Genomic DNA, 27,707 nt, shown 5'->3' with positions numbered 1-27,707 from the left:
AGGGCAGAACTCCTGCGCCCCTGCCTGTCACACCCTTGGCCATGTCTCTAAGCCCTTGGGAGATTTTCTAGCAAGCACTAATAAGAAGTTGAAATCCTTGCATCTATGGGTACTCTTCCTCATCCATTTACTCTTAGCTGTAACTTTCTCCTTTCCCATTATCCAGGAGCTGTGATTCCTTTTAATTTGGGCATAATAGTTTGTTGTATGAAACTTAAAAACAAGTGGGGGAGGTGACAAAGGGAGATTGGATTTGATCGCTGCATGCTGTATGCACGTGGTGTGGTGTGGAAGCCCCACAGCCACCCTCTTCACGTGTATGAATAATACATGCTACACAAAAATGAGATAAAATGCCTGCTGCCGTGTGCATGCCTGTCATCCCAGTGGCTCAGGAGGCTGAGGCAGGAGGATCTAGAGTTCAAAGCCAGCTTCAGCAACAAGGCCCTAAGCAACTCATCGAGACCCTGTCTGTAAATAAAATATAAAAAAGGGTTGGGGATGTGGCTTAGTGGTTAAGCGCCCCTGGGTTCAATCCTGGAATGAATGAATAAATGAACAAACGAACGAATGAATGAATGAATGAATAAATAAATATGAAAAATACTGCCACTGCCACATTCTTTAGTTTATTGAAATTTCTTTGAGTGCCTTGAACTAAAATTCATTAGGCAGCTCAGAACTGTGAATAGGTGCAAATATAAAGACATCTGAAGCAATTTTTTAACTTATAGTATGAACCTCCAGAAAACTGTATGCAAAATTTGTAGAAATATCTATGACACTCTGTGTGTGTGAATGGGGAGAAGATTCAAAGCTTTCTCAAAGAACTACTTATCAGAGATCTGGGTAACAAAAAAAAAAATCAGTTTAAGGATTATGTGTCTCTAGTTCTACAAATATGACTGTTCTCCCAAATCAGTTATACTGTCGAGGTGTTTACTATAAAATAACCTCTTATGGGCTGGGGCTGTGGCTCAGCCTTGTAGCGCTCACCTAGCATGCACAAGGCCCTGGGTTAGATCCTCAGCACCACATAAAAATAAGTAAATAAAATAAAGGTATTGTGTCCAACTACAACTAAAAAATAAATATATAAAAAACCAACCTCTTCTAAGTAGTTTAATTACTGAATAAATGTTTTCCTAATAGGTTTTGCAACACACATTTCATACTGACTACATGAAAGTGATTGATTATACTTTAGCGCAGTTTGAAGAATGTTCCATTTACTGTAAGTAGACCACTGGCCGTCATCGTCACCGATAGAATATGGGGAGTGGTGAAAATGTTTAATGTTCATGTATCCATGGGTTGTCTTGGATATTAACATTGATCATCCTAATAAAAAAAATGCCTTTTAACTTCAGAACACTCTGGTAGTTATCTGGGAGATGGGAAATATGTGATAGAAAGTAAGTCGGGAAAGACAGTATGAAATCTTGTAAGGTGAAGGCCCCAAGGACAGTGCGGCTGTTGTGTTTTGTGAGTAAAAGAGAAGGAGAGTCACAGCATGAGTGAGGCCTGGAGGGAGCAAGAGGTCACTGTTGGGGAGGAGGGAGTAACTAAGCAGAGGTCAGAGGTGATAGTGTAACTCACAGGGGACACTGAGTTAGTGTTGAATAGCAAGGATTCTTCAGCCTGACTCCCAGCCCCAGCCAGAGCTCTTCAATAATAGCTTTTCAATTGGTAAAACTGGTACCTTTCCTATAGTGTCCTTAACTTTATGTGCTGTGTGCTTTGTTATATGTCAAAAGAAAAGCTTAATGCACAGTGCTGTCCAGACAGTAGTAAGGGAGTAAGGAGAGCTGGTGGCCAATCGCTGAAGGACTCCTGGGAGGGACAGAAGCAGGGGGTTGGTGGCTAAGCCCTTGGGCGAGATCCTGCTCCTCTTGTCTTTGTAGATGACGTCTGGTTGGAATGCAGCTTGTGTTGGTTTACTATTGTCAGTGGCTGTTTTTGCTACAGTGGCAGAGCTGTGTGTTTGCATAGAGATTTTGTGGTCCACAAAGCTTAAACTGTTTATTATCTGTTTCTTTGCAGAAAGCGTTTGCTGCTGACCCCTGAGCTGAATGACAGCTTTAATATAATTACATTGGAAATCTGTTTAAAATTTCGGTTTTGTTTTGGGGAAAGGGAGGCCACATAATTAGACAGTGGTGACAGCAGTTCCAGCAGTAAAGTTTTAGGGTAAGAGGTATAATGGTTGAGTGTGTATTTTGCACACATGTGGTTGTGGGTTCAGTTCCCAGCACTTTAAAAATACATATTTTTAGAGCATTAATCTAACAAAAATCACTTCAAATGGATTGGAGGGTGTGAATTAGTGTTGGGGAGGATAGACTGGTGAGGACCGCTAATTCCAAAGCAATATATGTGCTCTGGAGAAAAGATGGTAATAGGAGTATGAGTGCAAAGATGCATGGGACTTTAAGAAAAGGATGATTATCTTGGTGACTTCAGATCTGGTGGGAAATGATGACTGATGGCAGTGAAGTGACAGGAGATGTTAATGATGCATCTGAAACGGGAATTCACCAGCAGCAGAGTTTTCAGGAAGACAATCAATATAGTTTGGCACCTTTAATATGTGACATGGAACAGCTTCCATACAGGCAGGAGGTGTTGACTCTGCTTCTCTGCACAGACCCCAGTTTCCAGGGGATGTAGGAGCAGGGGCACAGTTCAGAGATAGGCTGCCCTAATAGCTCAGATCTCACACAGAACCCCAGGAAAAGTAAGAATCTGTCCTTGGCCAGGCTTCCTCCTTTCTGGGGTACCTTTCATGGCGAGACTCCGTGGGTATATATCGGTGTGGCTTACTACTGTCCACGACCTGACCATGTGGACCAAGAGCTCTCTTGAGCACACAGGCTTGAGTTCACTCTCCATGCGAAGTGCAGATTCTTTCCTTTCATCCATCACACAAGACACATGCCCCTTCTGGATGCCTCCCGAGATCTCCCACAAGGTGAGCTAACTGCATTGGGTGTGAGTTGCATCCAGTTATAGTTTAATTTGCATTTTGTCCTTATTATGCTGTCATTATCATAAGGTAAAGGTCCTGTCACCAAGACAGTTGCAGGTGTAGCTCTGAGAACTTCAGCTCCCCTTGGTAGGATTTCTTTTGTGTTTGGCTTTGTTCACTCTGGTAGTTTAAAGAACCCAACTGACCTGGGGTTATCTAGGGTTTTCTCTCCCTGTTCTTATCCCAGTCCACATCTGGACCACTGCTTTAGATGTCTGAACTGCTTATTCACACAGTTGCTTCTGCACTGACTCAATCATTGACATCTTTCCCTTTCCTACACAATAATCCCCATCTGATGTATTCTTTCCACTCATAAGAAGTGGGGAGTAGGTCGAAGCTTCAGGGAGATGTCAGGTCATCTGAAGTCATCCTCAGGGACGGCAGTCACTCTGAGTGGTGCCTGAAGTCATCAGTGTAGAGTGATTATCAGCCTGGAGCCTTGCATTTGAAAGTCATTTTGTGGTTTTCATGTACTGTTTCCAGTGACACCTGTCAGCTTTAATCTTCAAACAACCTTAAAGTAAATGTGTTATTTGCCTACAGTTACTAATTACTTGAATTTCACTGAGAAATTAATTGTAAAGTGTTATTTCAGTGAGCACAACAGGCTGGGAAAGCCAGGCGCGGTTGCCTGCCAATCACACGGCAAGTAGTGGAGCAAAAGCTGGTTCAGCAGCAGCGGGAAGGTCAGCTGGTTCTTCATGAATGTTTCTTGTGTGGGGGGCACTGTCTTAGGCACTTTGCGTGTTTAAAGCTCTCATTTGGAGTACTTGAGCCACCCACCAGCTTGTCTGTGGGCCGATAGTTTTTCTAAGCTCGTGATTTGTAAAAAGCAAAGAATAATGTATGAATATGCAACAACAAAGCCCATCATTATGTACAATTGTAATGCACCAATAAAAAGAAATGTGGAAAGAAAAAAATAAGGCAAAAAATAAAAAGTGAGCAGAGTAGAAGCTGAGAACAAATTTTTGGCACCGCACCTGGAAGGAGAGGGGTGGGAAAAAGCACCATAGGTCAGGCAGCAGAACCCAGTGGCGGCAGAGCTGGAACCCACCCAAGGCAGTGCCCTGTCCCGGGAGCCAGCAGGCAGCGGTTTTGAGAGCAGTTCTTCAGCCTTCCATACCTCGGCTCCATGCTGTGTCCTGCCTCCCTCCCTGCCATCCAGCACTCGGATGCACCTAGGGACTCTGCAGAGAGGTGCCCCATGGCCTTGTGCTCTGAGTTGAGACAGGACTGGAGTTTTTGAAGAGAATCTCAATTGCTGAAAGAGAGAAAATAAAAAAAAAAAACAGCCAAGATAAGTGTTTATAGAATAGAGAATCATGATCCCAGTTTAACCAAAGGCTAGCAGAAATCCACTTGATAAATTTAGTCTGCAGGGCTCTGGGCTAGTTCCTGTTTCTTCCGTGTCATTTGGATGCTTACTGACTTTTCTACTTTTTGGAAGATTCAGTTGCTTTGAGAACTCGCTCTCATTTTGCCTTTGGGTATATGAAGATCTCCACTACACAGATCAAGCCCCTTTGCCCGCACCTCGGCTTGCTTTCTGCTCCAGTGATATCCTAGCAGCCCTGGGTTCTGATTTTGTTCCAGGCCCAGGACATGAGGAAAGCAGTTTCTCAAGGATCATGGCAGGTCTCCTTCCCCTTGAAGGCTACCTGAATTTTATGCCATCTCAACTCAACCTTGCAGTTTGACATGTATGCTTCCTGGGGTCTCAGTAACACAGGGACATAACTGTGTTCAAAACAGATACAAGTCACTGACTTCATGGGCTGTCATTTGATTACATGCTGATGAATATAAATTAGCCAGTTAGCAGTGTATGAATTTACTTAGGATAATATTTGAAATGACTAGACTCTTCAATAAGAACTAAATTACATTATTAGCGGTACATTGTGGTCATTAAGCATGTTAATATGGCTTACATTAATAGGAAATAAATATGTTTGGAAATAAGTTAACAGAAGCAATCAACAAGGAAAAAAACCCTTAAAATGCTCAATCTGTACTAGGATAAAAAGTGCATTGCAGTCTAACGTAAAATAGTGGCTTCCTTGTTCCCTCTGCTCTTCAGCAAACTCACACATTCACTGACAACTATATCGTCTCTTGTTTTGAGCTGTGGTCTGAGTGTACTTCTTGCTCTCCTTATCTTCTAATTGTGTATTGGCCAGGTTACTTAAACCATCTCTTTATTTTTCACAAAAAGGAGTGAATACCTTACAGATCACAAAGTTAAGAATGTTTTCCTGATTTTTTTTTTTTTAAGAAAAAGAAGGAAATGGCCATATGTCCAAGTTCTTAAGTTTGTTTTAGAGGTGCTCTTTTGTTTATTTTGAATAACAAGGAGCTTTTTGGAGAAAACACAAATGCCAGAGCACCAGGAATACAGAAAGCAAGAGAATATAGTCAGTGCAAACTCAAAACCAGACAGGTGAGGGAGGTGGCACTGTTTGTTAACCAAGTGCTGCTTCTGTGCCACCTGTATAGCAGAGTGTCTGTGAAAGACCAGGGCATATGGGACAAACCTACTTTTTGAGCTTTACTTTTTGAAATGATGAGTCCGGGACAGTGGAAGCTGTTATGAACTGCTGGATGGAAAAGAGACGTTGGCATAGTACAGGCATTTACTTCCTGTGGTCACCAGCAGTTGTGTGAGGGGACCGTCATGTTTACACAGCCTTTGTAACAACAGTAGCTTTGTTAAGCATCTCCTTCATCATGTGTTGGAGTTTTGCTTTCCCCTGCTTTTAACAATAGCTCAATAGCTTGTGGATTAGAAAGAATGCATCTACCCAGAGATGGGAAGAGTTTGAGATGCAGGAGGAGCATTTCACACTGAACCTCTGTTGTTCTGTTTGTTATAATAAGACAATATAGATGTGGGGCCTGGAGAAGCAGTGTGCTTTGCTTTTTCTTGTTTCCCACATGGTTATCCATTGGCATTGACTTGGCATCAGAGAGGATGCAGGCTCAGAGGATGTAACAGTAGAAAAGCCCTAATAAAATAGCCCGTTGTCCTCAAGTTAGCCTTTTGAAGCCATAGGGAAATTGTGGCCTTTAAATGTTCATCGGTTAGGATTATGTAAGTTGCATATACTAGGCAACTTGAATGAATCACTTGACCTACAGGTTTATTTCACTCCACTGTAAAAGAAATGGGAGTAGGAGGTCTCTGCTGGCTGATGGGCTTCTCTCTGTGCAGGATGGCTGCTTCAGCTCTCGCCCCCTCTGTAGTTTAGGCTTAGGGAAGAAGGAGGTCAAGAGTGCCTGCCTCTCTCTCCCCCTAGGAAGGACCTTTCTTAGAAGGCACGCTCAGTTTCTATCTCCTTGGGAACTGGCAATTCGTGGATTGGTTAATATTTGTATAAAGCCAACAAAGGTTGACCTTTCTACTTTTCCAGCCAACTCTGAAAATATAGCAGCTCTTCTTGGCGAGGTTTTTGAAAAAGGAAGAAGCCGCCAGTTTTAGTTAAAAAGTGTAATAATGCTGAAAGTAATGATAGCTATAGTAATAATAATAATAATAATAATAATAAAAATAATAAAATTTGAGCTTTTATTTTGTACTAGTAGCTACTCTGAGTGCTTTATGTGTTTATTTGCTTTAATTTATTTAATCAGAATAGCCCCATTATTTTTCCTAGTTTTTGGATGAGGAAATTGAGGACTATAGAGGTTACGTAACTTGTTTAAGATGACATAATTGAAAAATGATGGAGTCCAGATTACATGTCCAGAGCATGTGCTTTAGTCATATAGTTATACTGATCTAACATAATGTAAACATCTATTATCTATTGCTCAGAGATAAGGAGAGTAAGCTGAAAGATTCTAGGATGTTGGTGCAGTGTCACACAAGGCTTTAGCACTAACTTTGCTATCTGGGTTCTATTTTGACTCTCCTGGTACACTTTCTCTGGGTGCACTCTCTAACCTTTATCCCTTTATATTTGGGTCATTCTTCTTGAGTCATGGATATATTTGGCATGCTGTGGTTTTAAATCCTGAAAATTATGTTCCTTCTTGAGAATTCTTTTCTTGGCAGAGAAGCCCTTGGGAGGCAGTGCAGTTTGGTAGTGGAGAAGCTGGATTTGGGGGGGGGGGTTCTCATGCCTGTGTTTGAATGTGCCAGTTTTAACCATGTGATCTTAGACAAGTCATGCACCTCTTTTATGTTTTAGTAACCTTGCCTAATAATGGTTTTGTAATCGTAGCTATCCCACAGGGCTGCTGGTAGGAACGGATGGGTTTGTATGGTAAAGCTGATTGGTGCAGTGCTTGGCACACGAGCAAACGTTCTCTGCTCTGATTAGATTATTGTTCATCAGGAATGGGCACTCTAAATTAAACCAAGTACATTTTCTAGCACCTCTTGGGCATTTAGCAGATGTGTACAGAATGAGTGAAAAAAACCGTGCATTGCTGGATTATCAGCCTGAGCGTCTCGTGCTGGGTGGGACATTGAAGTTGTAGAAGCCGAGTTATTTTTCATGTTTGTTTCAACAGCTGTTTCCAGAACCAAGGAGCAATATTATGTCACTCATTTTGTGCTGCTTTCAGCCTCATTTTTATCTATGTAACCATTTGTTTTTATATTTGTTTTTTGTACTGAGATTGTGGTTTAGAAGTATTGTCTACTTCCATGGGTACCGTTAGTCATGTAAAAGTTTATACCGTCATTAAAAAAAAAATGGATGTTAATGTCTTTGAATCTTTTCCTAGTACTTTGAATCTTTTCCCAAGTACTATCAATTACCCATTAAATATTAATTTTATCTCAGGAACAGTAATAATCATCAGTAAAATTGACTTTAGATGGCAGTGGCATTTAGCAGAGACAGGAGGACCGGCACTGCAGGATTTATGTCATTCTACAGCAGCTTATGAACAGTGATTTTGCATCTGTCTTTTTCTGTTTTAAATAATATAAGAATTCAGCCCTTTTAAAGGGAACCTACCCGTCTCCGTTCACATGTGTCATCCCTGCATCGGAGAAAATGCTGCATAATACTAGGATGACAGCCCCACCTCTGATGTCACCGAGGATGGTACAATCCTCTCGGAGCCTTCCTGGGCTTCCTGCTGCTGCACCAGGGAAATGGTTACATTAAAGCTAACTCCCGGCACCTCAGTTATCTCCTTGGAAGTAGTTTTCACAATTATAGAAAAGCCCTACGGTGGCTGTTTTCGGTAAGCTACCAAGGTAGAGAGAGACAGAGGCAGAGAGGGAGAGCAAGTGAGAGAATAGGCTGCCTCGCCTTTGTCAGAGGGACCAAGGCGCAGCTCCTCTCGGCTCGGGTTCCAAGTGCTCAAAGTGCTTCCATTGACATCACCGTGTGCAGAGCAGGGCAAAAGGGGCTGCCAGGAAATTTGAAACTAATTTGCTTCCAGTTGACTAGAACAGCATATTTGGCGTTAGCTTGCTTCTTTTCTAGCTAACTTTTCTCAAGCGTTAAACTGATGAACTGGGCATTTGCTATGATCAATGGGTAACTGCTGGAGCTACAGTAATCTCTGTGAGTAACCTCTATTTGTAGGTCTGTGCAGGCGAATATATATATATATATTTTATCTCTCTATCTCTTGTAAAATGCTGCTGTGACATTTTCCTTCTGTTTTATTGACTGCTTTTTGCTTGCTAGTCTTGTCTTCCCACCGTCCCGGTAGGAGATTCCTGGGGCTGGCCAGCCCGGGCTCTGCTGAATCCTGCCTTAGAGAAGAGCATCTGCATTAATTTAGGGATGCTCCCGCCAACTCGTGTCCAATTCCGCAATCACCAGAGAGATGCCACCTGCCCTCTAAAGGCCTCTGCCCAGTGCCTCACCTGGCTTCACCCTGGCATGTGTATTTTAGCATCTGAGCATTGAATTTACCTGAATTTTTATTTTTAAATAGAAAGCAGAATCTTAGCCTTACCTGTAATTTTACTTCCTTTTACCCTCCCCCTCCGGCGTTTCTGGGAACACAGAATTCTGTTGCCCTATTTCTGCTCCTTGTTTGTGATGTATTATATAGGCAGAAAGAGGGAAAACAGGCTACCCCTGCAGTGTCAGAACGACATCATGTTGTGGTGCTGGGTGGGATAGGGGAGGAGTTTCTCTTAAAGAACCCACACTTCTTTTCAGCTGCGTGCTTGGGGCTGGCTGTGTTTGAACAGCCTGGAGGAGAATGGGGTGGTGGCATCAGTAATGTTCTATAAACGCCGTGTTGATGCTGAGGTCAGGTCTCTGCCGGAAGTTTATAAACACCTATTTTAATGCCTCAGTTTATATGCAGGAGTGTGTCTTTCCTGTGTGTCACTTTTATGGTACTTTCAGATTTATTTCTCAGGGAAACTGACTTTCAACTTTCTGTAGAACTTGCCGTTGTAGATATATTTGGAGTTGTTCTCATCCGTTCATAGGCTGAATCCTGGGTGGAACCGTGAGTCTCTTATTGAGCATGAAAACTACTAATGGTGAATGTGGCTCAGATGAGGCTTATTAGAAACTGGTGGCCAAGAGAGGCTGCTTGTTCACCTCTGCCCCCACAACTATCTTGAGAGAGAGCAGTCAGGGAAGCCCACAGCCCTAGTGGATCACCCCTGCTAGCAACTCCAGCTGCCTGGCACTCATGATCACTATTTTTAAAAGAACTAGATAGGATTTTGCAACATCAGTTTTAATTTCTTAAATAGTAAACTATGTCACAAAATATTTTATCTACAAAACAAGCTGCAGTAATAGAACCACAGCTATATTAACTTTAGCAGGAAAGCCTGCAGGTGTGAGTGAGGCTATGGAGTTATTGAAAAGTGCAAACTTTGTTCATGTTTAAAAATATAGTAAAACCCCAGGTGTCAGTGAAGAGGGAAATATTAAAACTGGGTTTTTCAAAAGAACGGATTCCTAAGCAGGAAGAAGTAGTAGAAGATGGACAGAGTGGATGAACTCAGGAGCAGCTCTGATCAGAAGAAGCGCAGGCGTGGATATCAAACAAACAAAACAAAAAATCATGAGAGGTAGAGGAGACACGAAACCGGAATTCTGACGGGTTGAAAAAAGGAGAGCAGCTTTACAAAACAGTGATTTTGAAGATAAGCCCAAGTTCAGATCCTGGGTTAGCATTTCTTCTCCGCGTGGGGTCAGGGTTCTCAGCCCAGTTGCAGGGACTTGGCTTGAAAATTCGTGGCAGTTCATGCCTCTCTCATCCCACCCTTTGATTGCTGTTTGTAGGGCTGCTTCCTAGTTTACAGAGCTTCCTCCGAAACTGGCTGGAATGGTAAGCTACTGTCATTCCTCCAGGGATTGGAACTGAATGAGTAGAAATGGGCTCTGAATCATTAGTATGTGAAATTTAGTTGGTGGTAAGCACAGCTGTAACTATTAATCACCAGGGAAGAGTGTCCAATTACTGGAACGTTCTCTGTTCGTGTGCACATGTAAAAGCCTGCATAGTGGTTGGCAGGCCTTTTCCTGGCTTTCAGAGTGCATTAAAAAAATAATATGCCTGCTTTTAGAGAGTTAGTCAGTGTCCAGACATTAGCTAGCAGCGTCCTCAACTTTGTACTGTAGCTTTCTTCAAAATGTGGCTTATTAGGGGTAAAGAGTGTCTCCCAAAATATAATGCACTTAGATTAGTCATGTAGCAAATTCTCATTACTCATACTCATTTTCTGTTATTTTTATCATACCAAATACGTATTCTATTCCTGGGCAAAACTGATTAGAGTATTCACCTGTTTTTAATACAGTTTTTTCGATTGCATTGGAAATGGGGTCCATGAATCAGTGTTGCTGGAGCAGTTTGTTGATCTTTTTTTCACAGTTAAGTGTTTTAGTTACTTATAGGTGATACGCACTTGAGATCTTTTAACCCTGCAAGTCTTGCTTTTTGTGTTTACTTTGTAAATTGGGCATTTGTCTTCCTTTTATTGATGAATGAAATTTCAGACTCACGGGGCCAAATTGTCCCTCTTTTTCCTGTTTCTGGGACTGAGTTCCTTCCTAATATATTGGTCCAGGGAGTGTGCCTTTAAGTCGTTTCTGTAAGATTTTCAGTGTTAAAGTAATGTAAGAATTTATACTTCTCCAGTTCTTTTAGCTGATAGGGTAAGTTTTAAGGTGTTTACTGATACTTGTTAGGTAACAGCACCCAGGGCATTAGGAACAAACACATGAAAACACAGATTTTTTTAGTGGCTAGGTTAGCCATTATTGATAAAGGATCAAAAATCATATCAACTATCATGGAAACTCATAGAAAATAGATTATAGTCTCTTAGTGCACTCTCGATAGTACCTCATCAGACTGAATTTGCTGATGCACTTAATGTATCTAATAACATGAATTTTACACTCTGGGAAAATACTCTGGTTTTTAAAAACTGGAAAGCCTTACCTTTCCCTCAGCTCTCTTCTTTTAAGCACTGATATAATTTTTTAAAGACCATGTCCAGATGCTAATGTACAGATTTATACCAGGGTCAAGTTCACAATTACAATTTAGCACTTTATGGTCCTTTGGAGTAAGTGTGAGTCATTGGCTATCATGGTGAGAGCAATTGGTGGTGAGCTGTAGAATCAGGAGTCACCTTACGATAGAGGCCTTTCTCCTTCTTTTCTGTAGAGGATCCCAAGGCACTTGCTTATTAGAGTGCAAACTCAGACCAGAGTGGCTCAGCCTTTCTCTAGGTAGGAATTAGAGATTGTTTTCTTGGAAATTTCTTTAGTTGTCTGTCTGAACAGTTGGACCTTTCAGTTAAGAGGTAGGAACTTGGGTTTATCTTCAGAATAGAAAGTAACCATTTATGGGTTGTAAGAGTAACTTCTTGGCATTGTAGTTTTCTGGTCAGTGCTTCTCATTCTTTATTGTGTGAGAGTCAACTGGGATTCTTGTTAGAGACCATCAGATGTTGACAGAGACGGTGTGGAGTGGTGGCCAGAGCCTGTGTTTCCAACATGTCCCCTGGGGGGATGTCTGGGCTTCTGTTCCGAGGCCATACTGAGCATAAGGAGGCTCTAGGAGGTACTTCCAAACCAGACTTTCTTTGATGTTGGAAATGTTCTGTGTCTGAGTGCAGTGTGGAAGCATTAGTTATATAAGTATGGAGTACTGCACAAATTAATTTTCAGTTTTATTAAGTTTTAATTAGTTAAAGTAGCCACATAGCTGGGCATGATGGGGTACGACTATAATCCTAGCAGCTCAGAGGCTGAGGAAGGAGTATTTCAAGTTTGAGGCCGGCCTCAGTGACTTAGTGAGGCCCTAAGCTACTTGGCAAGACCCTGTCTCAAAATAAAAAAGGTTGGGGATGTGACTCAGTGGTAAAGCACCCCTGGGTTCATTCCCCAGTACCAAGGGAAAAAAAAAATCCAAACGAACGAACGAAACCAGCATAGTGTTTAGAGAATAATCAATTGAAACATTTATGCTTAATAGTAATAGCCTATTGTAGTATCATGCTGAATTCTACAACTGTGACCTCTACTAAACTTTGCAAGCAGACAGTGCACATAGATGGAACTACTGGGTGTAAGCTCCTTGATGGTGAGAGGCAGGTTGGTCCTGTCTGTTACTCTGCTCTGCAGTGCACCGTAGATGTTGGCAGAGCGAGCTCTGAAGTTGGGATAGTGCACCTATCCAAGCCTGTATTGGGGAGCAGGGGCTAGAACCTGGGTGGCACCTACATGTAGTGTCTTGCTTGTGTTTAAGGAAGCTTCTTCTTTTTGTTTCTTATTCTTTGACATCCTGTTGTGATAGAACATACTTTACTTGATTGATTCAACAAAAGCATTCATTTTGTTAGGTATTAGCATTACAGACTCTGGGGATGTAGTGATAAAAGAAGCGGGCCACATTCTTGGCTTTTGCAGTTTATATTCTAGTGTCAACAGCACAAAACAAACAAAAACATCTCCCCAAACCACTGGGCCCAGGTTCTAGGAGATGTATGCATGTACAATCAATCCATGGTGATTCTTCTGAGGAATCTAGGTGTCAAAATGACATTATCAGAGTAATCTGTATCAGTTACTCAGAATCAATTATGTGATAAACATATTCAGCTAATGGCTGAGGTTGCAAATATTTGTTATTTTGTTTTTCTTGAGCCATTTTCTTTTAAGGAGTCTGCTAGCCAGGATGGAAGAAAATTTGTCTCATTTCCTGGCTCTCAAACAGGGTCATTCTTAGAAAGGTCTGTGCAGCCAGTCTTGTGAAGCAGGCTCATTTCCTCATGGTTTGAAGAAATGATGTCTCTATTCCATTTTATTACAGTCCTGTCTCAGAGTTGCAGTTGCAGAAACAGATGGCTCTTTAATACCCAACCCAAAGCAATTTTAAAACTGATCTTGTTAGCATTCAAAAGTATCCCATTTCTCCCTCAATATATTGAATCAAAGGAAAAAAATCTTAAAAAAATATAATTGGTGGGTTTATAGTTGATTACAGAAAAGCATCTTTACCAAAGGACAGGAAGCAGTTGTTAGGAATCGGATCAGATGCACAAAGCAGCAGATCCGATCCCTGATGGAAAAGGCCAACTTCTAAAGAACCCGCCCAAGTATATATTCTCCACAAGTGTGAAAACCCTTCCCTCCTCTCTGCCCACATACTTCAGACGACATTTCCATTCTTTTAAGTGGAAGAAGAAATGCAGTTTAGCTATGAACTATTCATTAATTCACATTCTACTAGTGTGTGGTTTATATTTAGGTAAGCGCTGAAGTTCTTTTTTTGTACTTAACAAGTCCCTTTTGTCACAGATATGAGACCAAATTTGGGCAGAACTAATTCAGTAAGGCCTTCTGGAGTAGAAATGTTTTGAGCTGGATTCTTAAACTTTAGTTGGAGATGGAGATTGACAGAAAGGTAAATGGGACACGGTAACAAGTTAGGCGGGAAGAACCCACCACAGCTGGATGAGGCTAAGCCACGGAAACACGGTGGAAACCCAGTGAAATTAGGGAGGGCTGAGAAGGTGGTGACGTGGGAATGGGTGTGGATGCTGGCTGGAGTGGTGTCCTGGGGGCCCAGCAACACTTGCTCCTTTGCTCTGTCCATTCTGCCTTTGTTCTGGGCCCAGTGCTCCCTGGCTTTTGCCTGCATTCCTGCTGGAAGCCTCAGTGGTTATTCCTGAGTCTGGTTTGGGGTAAGCCTCTCCCTGTACGTCCTTCCCTTGCTACCAAGGTGGTCTTTGTAACATGCCAAGTTGACAGGCTCTGACAACACCGATTTGGATCCTGTGTGTTGAGTGCATAGCAGGTAGGCAGTCAGTGTTTGCTGAATGAATGAAGTTGGCAATCAGTGGACCTTGAATTGGAGTATCCACGACCCTGTTAGAAAGGCGGTGAGAGAAAAAAGTCTTAAATGAAAAAAAAAAAATTGCTCTTTTTAAAATATAATCACCCTAGTAGAGGGAGTTCCAAAGGAACGACTTCTGAGGAGCAAATCAGAAATTCTAAGTAAAGGGTTGGGATTGATATTTCGCAGATTTTATTTGTCGTTTAATATAGTTCAAGTGGTGACAAGAGATGCAAACAGCAAAAATAAACTGCTCTTGCGTGTGATGGGGTGCTGTGCTTGGTGGAGAAGGTTGCTGTTGCTCTGTATTCTGTGACATGTGCTCCAGCCGAGGGAGAATGACCATGAAGACTGCTTCTACACTGAAGCAGCCGCTGGAAGACTTTGTGTATCGTGTTTGCTGCTGCTGCTGCTGCTGCTGTTGGAAATGGTGGTCTTACAACTCAGCAGCACCAAGTTTTTCCCATGAATTTATTGCTGAGAGACAGGAGACCAGGAATGATTCCTGACCCTTAGTTCTGATATAATACTGTGTTGAACAGCATTGTACTCGACTTGGTCAGGTCATTGAGGCTCTCGGAGCATTTGTTTCCCCTGGTCTGTCTGTGCTGGTCCTCAACTAGTTGATAAAATAAATGAAACTCCTTAGCACTTCAAAAGAGCAGTAAACTTAGACCAGAGGAGCAATAAGATGGGAAGCCAGTGGGGTGTCCTGCAGGGCCTTGCCTTGGCCCCTCCCTTTTGTCTGATCTCTTGGTTTGACAAGTTGTCAAACTGTTATGTCAAGGAGCACAAGCATTTGCCCACAGTGGATGCACTTGCCGTCCCTGAGAAAGAGGCATCTCAGTAAAGAGTCTTAAAATACGGGGCACAAGAATTAGTTAGTTTCTTTGAGGTCTCTCTTGTCTTTAATTTCCTTTTCTCTGGGCCAGTGTTTATTTTCATTGCTGTTGTAGATGACAGTTTAAACCAGTCCACACAGTGGATTCCCTCATGATGAGGCTTAACCTTTCTTCCCATCGTTGAATGAATCTCGCTGCGGTGTGCTTTGGGGTTATGTATGTACATGGCTTTGGTGGTCACTGTGGTTGTTTTTCTCTAAACGCTTCACGATGGGTTAGAAGTTGTAGTCTTTTGAAGCTTTCAGATGTGAGCTGACTGTGTTCATTGGTTTCACGTATTTGTACTGTACAGAACACACAGCTAAAGGCTCTTGCCATTTTTAAGGAGGAAAGGTGATATCTCTCAAGTTGAGGGAAGGCCCGGTTAAGGAGAGGGAATTGGAATTAGGCCTTGGAAAGTGGGGGAAAAAAAACTGATCATGCTGAGATGGGAAGAAGTATGTCAGGTGGGAAAAAGAGGTTGAGCAAGTCAGAGGATTAGAAAGTAGAGAGTGTCCAAGTGGGCAGTTTTATTTCCAGTATATATTAGAATTAAAGAGAACCTCTTGAAGGTATGTGTGCGGCACCCCTCCTTCACTTTGGAAGCAATGGTACAGCATATTTGAGAGGAGAGCTGAGAGAAATATATAAGAAAGATAGATTGGAGTCAGAAAGGAAGAAATCAAGCCACCTCTGTTCATAGGTGGCATGATCTTGTATGTAGATAATCTTAAGGAATCTATGAAAACACTATTAGACCTAAAACACAAGTTCATCAAGGTGCAGGGTTTGTGGCCAACATATCAATGAAATAGATTTTATTTCTTTATGCTAGAAATGAATGATCTGGAAATGAAAGTAAAAAAAAAAAATAACTTCCCTGTTAGTAGTATCAAAAAGAATAAAATGCCTAGGGGAATAAATTTAATGAAAGTAATCCAAAACTTGTAATTTAAAACTTCAAGACACTGTTGAAAGAAAGAAGAATAAATAAATGGAAAGACAGTCCTTGATCATGGATCTAAAGATACAGTAAGAATATGGCTAAGAATCCAGAACTCTATAGATTGATTACAGTGCCTTTCAGAATCTCAGCTGCCTGATAAGCTGATCCTAAAATACATGCAGAATGTATGAGGGGCCTAGAGTGGCCATCATCACCGGACTAAGGAAGAACAAAGTTATAGGACTGTTACTTCCAAATTTTACTTGGAGCTACAGTAATCGAGACAGAGAGACGCGGTGTAGAGATAGATATCTAGCTCAGTGCAGTATAATTGAGTGACCCCAAAAACCTTTACGTTTATTAACAAGTGATTTTTCTACAAGGGTATAACGGCAAGTCAGTACGAGAAGAGAATGCCTTTTCAACAGATAGTGCCAGACATCAGGATATCTACATGTGACAGAATAAAGTTGAATCTCTATTTCACATCATATACAAAAATTAACTAGAACATAGATCGAAGATCTAAATGTAATAGCTAACACTGTAAAATTCTTAAAGGAAAACAGGAGTAAGTCTTTGTATCTTTGGATTAGACAGTGATTTGTTACATGTGACATCAAGAGCATAAACAACAAAAGAATAATAGGTAAGGTTGGGTTAATCAAAATTAAAAGTTTTTTGTGTTTCAAAAGACATCAATTAAGTGAAAAGACAAAGCACAGAATGGGAGGTATTTCCTAAGTATATATCTGATAAAGAACCTCTGTCAGAACATATAAAGAACCCTTACAACTAAACAATAAGACAAATAAACCAATTATAAAATGGGCAAAGGATCCTAGTAGACACATCTGTAAAGAAGCTACACAAAAATGCCAATAAGCACATGATAAGATGTTCAATATCATTAGTCCCTGGGGGAAATGCAAATCAAAACCACAGAGAAATGCTACTTTATACCCTCTAACCTGCGCAATAATGGAACCCTCAGACATGCTGTAGGAATATAAAATAGAGCAGTTGCTTTGGGAAACTATTTGGCACTTCCTGAAAACATTAAACATAGATTTACCAAATGACCTAGAAATTCACTTACTCAAGAGAATTGAAGTTATATTTAGATGCAGAAACTCATATACAAATTTATTATTCATAGTAGCCAGAACATGGAAACAGCCCAAATAGCCATCCATTGATAAGTAGATAAAGAAAATGTTGTATTTACATATAATGCAATATTATTTGGTGATAAAAAGGAATGGAATTCTGATACATGCTACAATATGAATAACCCTTGAAAACATTGAGCTAAGTGAAAGAAACTGGACCCAAAATGGCACATATTATTTGACTTGTATATTATATATGTAGTATCCAAAATACACAAGCCGTCAAGATGGACAGCAGATTGGTACTTAGTAGGGACTGAGGAGTTGTGAGATGGGGAGGGATTGCTAATGGATTTGGAAGGTTTTTTTAGGGATATTGAAAATGTTCTGTGATGATAGTGGTAATACTTAACATAATTTTGTGAATATACCAAAACCCACTGGATCTTAAGAGGGGGAAAATTAGAGGTACTAATAATATATTTGGCACTGAAAAAATAAATGCTAATATGCTACCATCTATTGTTTTTACATGTCTTCATTTTCAAATTAATTGTTGGAGAATTTGCTTCCTTTTCAAAAATTTCAGCATGCCATAGCTGTTGGTTCTGTCTGGTGACATGCTGAAGTGCTTCTTAGATTCCATCAACACTTGATTCCAATTTAGCTTTAAAAATTACATTTCAAATTATTTAAGAAAATGGCATATGAAACAACATATACCCTCAGGTGTGTTGTTACCATTTATCAAATTTTAACACGTGGAGGGTACCACGTATTAAGTCATGTTTTCAAGTTACCTTGTTTTGTTAATGACTTAAATTAAGACTCTCATGCCATTTCAGTGTATTTATTTGTACATATATGAAGTATTTCAATAACTAAGAAGGTTGTAACTCTGTTGTGGTTTAACAGCAACAGATGTCCTCCTTTGTAAAGTAGAAGTGAGTATATTGTATTTCTAGTGTAGATACAGAGTCACCAAAACCCAGTTCAGGAGAGGCTGAAAAGACTATAACTGTTATCTGTAAACCCCCAATTTAAGTATTTTATGTGTCAGTGTCCCCATTTTCAGTTCTCGCTGACTTGTCGTTTTAATAGGAAAATGTAAATTTGATTCATTATAATAAATGTAGCCTAATTAAATATTGTTTTCTCTGCTTCATATGTTGCGGTTCTGCATAAGATAATATTGAAATTGTACGCAGTTGGTGATCTCATGTGGAATATTATTAAAAAGTCAAACTCATAGAAGTAGAGGGTAGAATAGTGGTTAATGGGAGAGGGAGGGGGTGGCATTGAGAAGATAGTGGTTAAAAAATGTACATTTTCAGGTGCAGGGAATAAATCCAGGAGATCTGTTGTTAACCAGGAAGTTTTAAACAAGGTGTTGCACACTTGAAAGTTGCTAAGACTTGATTTTACATGTTTTCACCACATACAAAAAAGATATAAAGTTAATGGATATATATATTGGTTTGATTTAGCCATTTCACAGTGTATACATTTATCAGAATATCATGTTGGACACCATAAATACATATAACTTTCATTTATCAATTAAAAAATTGAACGATAAGTCTGGGCTTTGGGGATCCTAGATGTCTTTTCAACTTTCCGTTTCCTATTCCATGTTGGCTGCACTCTCTTTCTTCAGGGATATTTTGAAAGCATTTTCTTTCCCACTGAAGTTGCATAGTGGAATGGAGAGACTTCTGGCTAGAAAATATACTGACTTTTTATAGTGTCTTTCCTCTGAGGTTTTGTCTCAGAGCTTGTCCTGCACATTCATAAGGCTGTTTGATTATCCCCAGTGGTATTTGGAAGATGACACTTATTCATTTTAATCTATTTTTGCCCATGAAGTAGCAGAGTTACTGCATGCTAATGCATGGGACTCTTATCAGAAGCAGGGTTAAGTATGGCATGTGTCATTGGATTGCTTCCTGTGCTGTGACATGCATGTATGCCAGCAGGGGTGGCTATAAAGTATGAGAGCCACAGGGTGTTGGAAAGAGGCGCAGTGCAAGAATCAGATACCTAAGTATTGTCGAGTGCTAATGTTGGATACTGATGAACACATACTGGAGCCTGGTATCCAGAAATAAGTCTTGTTTCTCTTCTGTTGTATTCACAGGTGATCATGGAGGAAGCACTTTACTCCCACCGAATGTCACAAATGAATTTCCAGAATATGGGACCATGGAAGAAGGCGGAGAAGGCCTGAGAGCTTCTTTGGAGTTTGATGCAGAGTCTCTGCCATGCCACCCGCCAGGGCCACGGGGGGTCCATCTTCTTGCTGGCCAAGGCTCTGGGCTCAACAGTATTTCGGAAGGACCAAAAGATGTCATTGAAGCCCCCTCTCAAAGTCACCTCAAGGAACAAAGTTTACAATCCATTGACTCTCTGATTTCTGCTCTGAAAGACACAGAAGCCAGAATAGTTTCAGGAACGTTACAGGCTACAAAGGTACTGGACAAAGATGCTGTTTCTAGTTTTTCATTTCAGCATGTGGAAAAAGAGCTGGACACTGCCAGTCATAAAACACAGAGAGCCACCAAGCCCTTCTCTGCAGGCCAGGAACCGTCACCAGATACACCTCTTCCAGCTGAAGGAACGACTGAGGAAAATGTTTATTTGAGCATCCAGAAAGATCTGACTGCACTTGCACTATTAACAGGAGAGACCCAAGCTGAGCTTCCCCGGGTAGTAACTACTACTGGGAGAAAAGGGGCTCTCTGTGCGTCCGAGCCAGCTTATCCCGTGTCCTCCCTGCGGAGCCCAGCAGTAACCGATAACTCTGCAGTCAGCGTTGGCTTTTCAAAAGAGCAGATTTCTGATGCTAGGAGAGAGCACCCAGGGGGGTGTGATCGAGGCTCCCTGGGACGTGCAGGCCGGATCAAGCATGTGGAATTTCAAGGGGTGGAAATACTGTGGACAGAAGGAGGGAAGAGAGAGACACAGGCTCCTGCTGATTTTGAGACATTGCCGGCAAGGACAGCCTCTCCTGTAAGCAAAGAGTTTTCCAAAGTGCCAAGCCATCTCATCTCAGCTGCTGCTTCCTGCCATTCAGCTGGTGTAACTGAGCGTGTTTGGGATGAAACCTGGAAAATCCCCTCGGAGAGGCCTGGCGCTAGCTCAGGGAGATTTTCCCCGGTGCCTCTTGCTGAGAGTGGCGAGGATGAAGTCTTCCTCAAGGAAAACAGACAACATCTTGAGAAGAGAGCTGAGCTGGAGAGAGACAAGGGAAGGTGAGCTCCCAGAGTCACCTTGCTGTCTGTGATGCCTGGTTAGAGAAAGCCATCGTCCTGTGCTTGACAGAACTCAACTCAGAGTACCACAGTTCCCCCTTACCGCAAGTGTCACTTTCTGAGGTTTGAAAATATTAAATGGGGAATTCCAGAAATAAGCAATTCCCAAGTTTTAAATAACTTTTATTATAGTATATTGGTATAATTTCTTTTATTTCATGATTGTTAGTTTCTCACTGTGCTTAAATTTATTGATTAAATTTTATCATAGGTATGCATGTTTAGGAAAAAACACAGTATTCTTGGAATTTGAATATTATTCTTGGTTTCTGGCATTTGCTGAGTGTCTTGGAATAATGTGTCCCCTGCAGATAAGGGGGGACTGTGGTACTCTGGATCCTCCTCATCATAGAATGAAAGAGAAGGTGTCCTAAGCTAGGCCCTTCTTAGATTCCAAGTTTATAGGACATTAAGGTGATCTTGTAACAAAGTCCATTAGGCATGGACCAGGCAAACTTTCAGAAGAGACCATTGAACTCTTAGTTGAACCCTTAGTTTTGCAACTCCATTTCACTGATATTGTATTGTATTCATCAGGTTTTGAGTTTTTCAGCATCAAGGTAACTAAAGCACTCCATAGTTGTTTGAAACAGTGTGAAAAGATTTAGACTCTTTTGTTGTATCTCATGTAGTCACTGTATCTTAACTCAGCCATTTCTTGGGTACAAATCCCAATGGCTGCAGTGTAGTGCACACCAGTTACAATGCAGCCTGCTTTCAGATGTGAACCCAGAAGTTCTGGATTGGAGTTTTCCATGTTTAGAGAACACATTTCAAAAGGGCAGACGAAGACTCTGTAATTCATTTGTTTGTGGAACTCACATGGGACTCCCTTCTTCTCACAAGTAGTATGTGTTTTGATTTGTGGCCCTGGTGTCTAAACTTGGTATTGCATGATATTCATCCTGGTCTACATTTCTGAGATCCGTACCAGCTCTATGCTTGGATGAATGGAAAACAGGACCCATTGACCACCTGTGTGCCTTTGGGTAGAGTCATTTGCTGTGAACTGCACTGGAATGTGCACCCTCGACCCTGTTAGCCCTCATGACACCTGTGTTAGAGCTTATGTAGGAGCACATCTCTGTCAAGCGGGAAGTGTTCTTTGTGATTTGAGTTTTGTGTTTGTTCTATACAAGGAGATGTCTTTTCCTTTGCAGTTAACACATCTGCTGAGACCTGTGCTCCTTTGGGAAGACCATTAGGATCCTCTCCCACCCCTAGCATGTAAAATCTCCAGGGCTTCCTCAAACCAGCCTCGATACGTGGCATATGGCTTAGTATTTATATTCCTGTCAGAATGTGTAGTTATGTTCAGATTATTAATTCATTCTTTCTTCTCTTTCCTTCCATTCTTTTCACAAATATTTCCCCACTGTTTACTGTCCTTGACCCTGTGAGATGCAGGGCGTAAAGGAATGTTGAAAATTAATAGAGTCTGTGGTCACTGTTCTCATGGAATTGACCACTGAGGAAAAACACTTTTCCTGTAAACACATTAATTAGCGTGGGATCACAAATCGTGCTAGGTACTATGAAGGAAAACAACAAAGACACGTCAGAATAATTTGGGTGGATGGGGAGAGGCTCATTCAGTTGATGACTTGGCTAAGGCCCTTTTTTGGAAATGGTCATTAAGCTGAGATTTGAGGAATGAATAAGAGTTAGCCAGGCTGTGGGAAGGAGCATCTGCATAGAACTCTGTCTCTTATTCCAGGGTCAGTGGGAAGACCTTACGAGATATAAGCCCAGAATAGAATTTGGTACATGGTGGACCTTCCACAACTTAAAACACAACATGCACAACTGCATTGTTGTCTTCTGGTAATAACCAGAACTATGGATTATTTATGAGATACTTAATAGATAATTCCTATTTCTACTTATTATTCCTATATATAGGAATTGGAGGCTCAGAGAGGTTCAGTAAAGTTGCATAAAAAGTGACATAGTAGTAATTGGCATAGCCAGAATTAAGCCCCAGGTTTTTCTTGTCTTCCCCCCCACACCCCCGCATGATGGAGATCAATCCAAGGCCTCACGCTTGCTAGGTAAAAGTTCTGCCATGGAGCTGTATATAACTCAGCCCTTTTTCTGGCTCAACCTCCTGCTTTTACTACTGATCCACCTCACCAAGTTTTAAACTTCATTTAGTAATACTGACGTTCATTTTTAATATTTGAAAAACATGTTGTGTATTTTTCATATTTGTCTGTCAAAATCAGTGTCCCACCCAGTTTATCAGCTGTAAGTTGCTGCTAGCCTCTTTGGGTGGCCCTGAAGTTACTATGTCCCTGAGGTCATTCATGGTGGGGCAGTTTTGGACCTGTGCTCTCTGCAATGTGGCTTTGTTGTCAGCAGAGGGCAGCCCTTGGATTCTGCTCAAGTCATCCTTTCCAGGACATTTGTTTTTATTTAAATCAGAAAGTATTAATAACTGATGAAAGTTTAGTGTATTTTTAGAAAATTATTTTTATTGTTGCATTAAAATTATACCTAAAAGAGGGATTCCTTATGCCATATTCGTACATGTACATAACAATTCGATCTGTCTTATTCCCCAGTACCTTCCCTTTCAGTTTAGTGTATATTTTTCAGAAAATTTACTGTATCAAGTTTGCATGGTATGTTTATCTGCTTCTATCATAATTAAAAATGATGGTAGTTGTATATGGTCAGAATTTTTGGAGCATAGCTGAGAATTTAATATTTTATGCAAATATTCATTGGACCAGATGCATTCATACATTAAGAAACTGGTTTGAAACTTTATTAAATTATTTACAGTGTAGTCACATGTGGGCTAAATTTTTTTTTTTTAAACCCAAATGTGTTTCGTATCTTCTTTCCTAAATATGTTAAGCCAGTCATGGTGGCACATACGTGTAATCCCAGTGATTTGGGAGGCTGAAGCAGGAGAATTGCAAGTTCTAGACCAGCCTGGGCAACTTAGCAAGTCCCTGTCTCAAAATAAAAAAAATAAAAAGGGCGTGGGATGTAGCTCATTGGTGGAACATTCCTGGGTTAAATCCCCAGAACCTCCAAAAACTTAAAAAAACCTAAATGTGGTTAACACACAAGTTCAGTGAATATGAGCTATACCTACAGAAGAACATCATGTTTTTTTAGGTTGAAGGAGAAAAAAAAAATTAACCTGCCAAGCGTGCTGGCATATGCCTGTAATCCTCCCAGAGGCTTGGGATGCTAAGGCAGAAGGATCGTGAGTTTAAAGCCAGCCTCAGCAAAAGTGAGGTGCGAAGCAACTCAATGAGACCCTGTCTCTAAATAAAATACAGAATAGGGCTGGGGATGTGGTTCAGTGGTCGAGTGCTGCTGAGTTCAGTCCCCAGCAGTGCAACCCCCCCACAATCACCTAGTATTGAAATTCTTTACTCTTATTTTCATTCTAGGATCCTGGAGCAGGAGGAGCACCTCAGGGGCGAAGATGATGAACTGCTTGGGCCAGGGTACACCGAGGACTCCACTGACGTGTACAGCTCCCAGTTTGAGACCATCTTGGACAACACTTCTTTGTACTACAGTGCAGAGTCGCTGGAGACACTCTACTCGGAGCCAGATAGCTACTTCAGCTTTGAGATGCCCCTTACGCCAATGATCCAGCAGCGCATTAAAGAAGGGGGTCAGTTCTTGGAGAGGACCTCAGCGGGAGGACACCAGGATGTCCTGAGTGTCTCAGCAGATGGCGGGATCGTCCTGGGCTACTCTGGCGGGATCACCAACGGGCTGAATGATGCCAGCGACTCCATGTACATGAAAGGCCCCCCGGAGATGGCCTTCTGGGGAAGGTACCAGACCCACTGTCGCTCATTTTGTGGTGGCTGTGTTTGTAGAGTTCTTTCTTTGGGAAATAGGAATGTGGACTACTATATTTCAAAATCATTTGGGCCAGTTTCACTGGATATAAGCAAATGATGTGAGTAAAAAGTAATTTGGGTTTTAAGGTCTGGCACAGTACACCTTTGTGGTTTGCCAAATTGGCCAGCTGTGTGCCTTCTCTTCTGTGGTGTTCCCTGGATTACCTTGTGTAGATACTAGCAAGTGCTTGTGGATGGCCAGGAGGCTTGACAGTGGCCTCTACTGTGACAAAAGAGCTATATTCTGCACCAGCATTTCTTGGTGACATGGAGCAGGTCATTGGGTTAGTCCAGAGATTCCTTGATTGTATGCCTAGGGATTTGGGTTTGATGGTCACCAGACTCTTTTAGCCCTTTATTCCCCAAGATCCTGTTCTGTCTGGCTGTCTACCTGTTCCTGAGATGGAGGGGAGGATCTGATACGGATGCTTGATAAAGCTGATGCTTGGCAAGTCTGTAAATACTTATTTTCTACTTCAGGATTGAAGTCCATCTGGGAGGTAAAATGACAGATTATCTCGGTTACGTGCACCATCCCCTGTCATTTAGGGATTCCTTCTGCAGCTGTGGATTATCTAGCATTTCATTTTTTTCTTAACCATCACTTTCAGGTCATCTGCCTCTCATTTAGCATCTCCATCAGTGGTCAGAGAACACTAAACCTTATACATTTTATGAATTTAGTTTTGATGTTTTTTTTTTCTTCCCTGTGTGTATTGTGTGTTTAGGTGGTGGTGGAGGGAAGGAAGGTTAAATAGGGATAAAGCTATATAAGAAAATCAGTGCTTAAAAAAAAAAGTCAGTATGCGTACTACAGGTATTCAGCAAATCTCTTTTGGAACAATTGACCCTGTGTTGGCATTTTCTGTAACTATTTTATAGGTTTGTGTTTTATTGGATGAGCAAATTCAAGGCTGGTACATTGTAACATTGTAGTTCCGCATTCTCCTGTGAAATTGGTTGTGGGTGTTGGTTGTGGGTCACAGAGAATGAAAAGAAGGTCTCAGAAGCCCAAGACTCGGGTCTGAATTACTTGGACAAGCCACTTATTCTTTCTGAAGGCTGATTTATTTATCTGCAAAATGGGGTCTGATACCCTGTGTGTGGTGTGACCATGAGATTGAAAGGGTTGACATGGATGAGCACCTAGCACAGCGCCTGGTATAAGTAGGGGCTTGAGGAAATGTTTGGCTCTGAATTGGGCATCTGTTAAGTCCAAGTGTAGACTTCCTATATCTCCGAGTGGAGGGTGTCCCCAAGGTGTGTCCCTCAAAACAGCGTTTCTCTGAGGGTCCCCCAGGGGAATGAACTCTGAGGGTTTCCTTGAGGGTCCCAGAGGGGAGGGTGTCCCGAGGTGGGGAATCCTTGAAAAGGAAATGTGTCAGAGAGTGGGGGATTCTAACTGGAGGCACCCTTGAGAGGGGATGTTCCCCAGGGGAGGGTGACAAGTTAGTCCTTTGCTTCCTCATCATCCCTGGTGACTAAATTGTGACAGAGTGCTGTGTGACAGGCATGTAGATAATTTCCTCTCAGTTCCAACCCGACTTTCTAGGGTGAATGGAAGCTGTTTACATCTGATCAAAACCAGGTCAGGAACTGGAGGTGGTCTGGGCAGAGAGGTTTACTGCAGAAGCCACAGGGAAGGTGTGTCCATGAAGGTATGAGGCGAGTAGTGTCTGAACAGGAGGGAACTGGAGGACAGCCACGGAGAACAGGAAGCGGCCATGGTCTGGGCAGCCTGGGTGCGGGGCATTAGCACGGACAGAGTCAAATCCTTAGCATCCTGGAGTAGGTCATAGTATTTTAGCCTAAGATTTAGTGGCCTAAATTCTTCAGGCTGTCTGGAGATGAAGTTTCAGCTGTGTCACCTGCATCATCAGGCCGTGATACCTCGCCAGTGATAAAAGTCCAAATTCTAACACTGTGGGAGATGTACCTCAGAGGCCAGCCAGCCTGCTTCTCATCAGCCCTGGCCCTTGTCCTCCAGGTCTCCTGGCTGGCGGTCATTGCCCTGGTCCTCCAGGGCTGCAGCCATGTGGACAGAGCAGCTTGACGGGACTCCTCATTTTGTATCCTTTGAGTTGACATAAGATAGTAAGTGGTTGTAGGTGAAGGAAGTTTTATTTTGAGGTGTATGTTTATGTTAAGGTTAAAAGTGTGTGTGTGTGTGTGTGTGTGACAGAATGATCCTAAAAAGTTTTAAAGGAACTAAAAAGGTCTCGTATTTTTCTTTAACCCGCCCCCCCCCCCCCATTTCTTAGGTGTTTTGGAGAAGTTGCAATATCAGAAGAATTGTGTTAGTATTGTGGGCTGAGGAAGTACAGTTTGAAAGGGTCTTAGATGACCCTGGGTTTTTTATCTTTTTTATTTTTTAAATTTATGAGTTCTAACCAGTTATACATGACAGCAGAATGCTCTTCGATTCATTTTACATAAATGGAGCACAGTTTTCACTTCTCTGGTTGTACATGAAGTAGGGTCACACCATTTGTGCAGTCATACATGTACCTAGGGTAATGATGTCCATCTCATTCCTACCCGCATTCCCCCTTGACTTTGTTCTATGATAAAGAATCTGTGTCCCATTTTGTTGGGAAAAGTTACCCAAAGTCACATGACTCTCTACTGATGGAGCCTTTGCACAAGTTCAAGTCACCTGGTGCCTAGACCTGGTTCTTTCGCTGCTCTCGGTGCCTGGTCTTTAATGTCATTACTGTTTCTTTCCATCTGCTCTGTTCATGCCATGTGTCTTCAGAAATAGAAACTGGGGTTGGTCTCTTTTCAAGAAACTAAGTTTTAATTGGAGCGCTGGTGGTGGTTGGTGTATTTTTTTATTTTTAGTTGTAGATGGACACAGTGTCTTTATTTTTATGTGATGCTGAGGATCAAACCTAGTGTATCACAGGTGCAAGGCAGGCCTCTACCACTGAGCTACACCCCCAGCACTGGTGGTTGTTTTTGATGGTGGTCGGGGCGTGTTGTTGAGTTTGAGGGAAAACTTAACAAGTCATTAATAAACCTGTTTCCATAAGATTTTAAAGCAATCAATGAGCAGCCTTTTAAAACATCCCTCTGCAGAGGTAAGGAAGTAGGCTTTGAGTTATTGTGCCTGCTGAGGAAATCCAGCCTAGATTGCTGACTGCACAGTAGTCAGTGTAATTGATTGCCCTCAGCCAAGTCCTGAGGGTCAGCTCGAACTCAAGGAAAAGAATATCATCCAATTTTATTAATAAGTACAATACTTACAAAAGAAAGG

The 27,707-nt window shown here is 41.7% G+C and overlaps 1 protein-coding gene across 2 annotated transcripts in view; it reads left to right on the top strand.

Annotated features, from left to right (window-relative positions):
- Positions 1-27,707, top strand: part of Psd3 (pleckstrin and Sec7 domain containing 3) — a 468,534-nt gene that overhangs the window by 160,922 nt on the left and 279,905 nt on the right. For both annotated transcript variants that reach the window (XM_071610547.1, XM_071610548.1), the window contains exons 3-4: positions 19,403-20,516; positions 23,987-24,382. In XM_071610547.1, coding sequence (XP_071466648.1) covers positions 19,403-20,516; positions 23,987-24,382 — 1,510 coding nt within the window. The remainder of the gene's footprint in view (positions 1-19,402; positions 20,517-23,986; positions 24,383-27,707) is intronic.

Source organism: Marmota flaviventris, chromosome 3 (assembly GCF_047511675.1).
Source record: "Marmota flaviventris isolate mMarFla1 chromosome 3, mMarFla1.hap1, whole genome shotgun sequence".
Lineage (NCBI taxonomy): Eukaryota > Metazoa > Chordata > Mammalia > Rodentia > Sciuridae > Marmota > Marmota flaviventris.
Note: the sequence above shows the minus strand (reverse complement) of the source record. Positions and strands in the feature narration are given on the sequence as shown.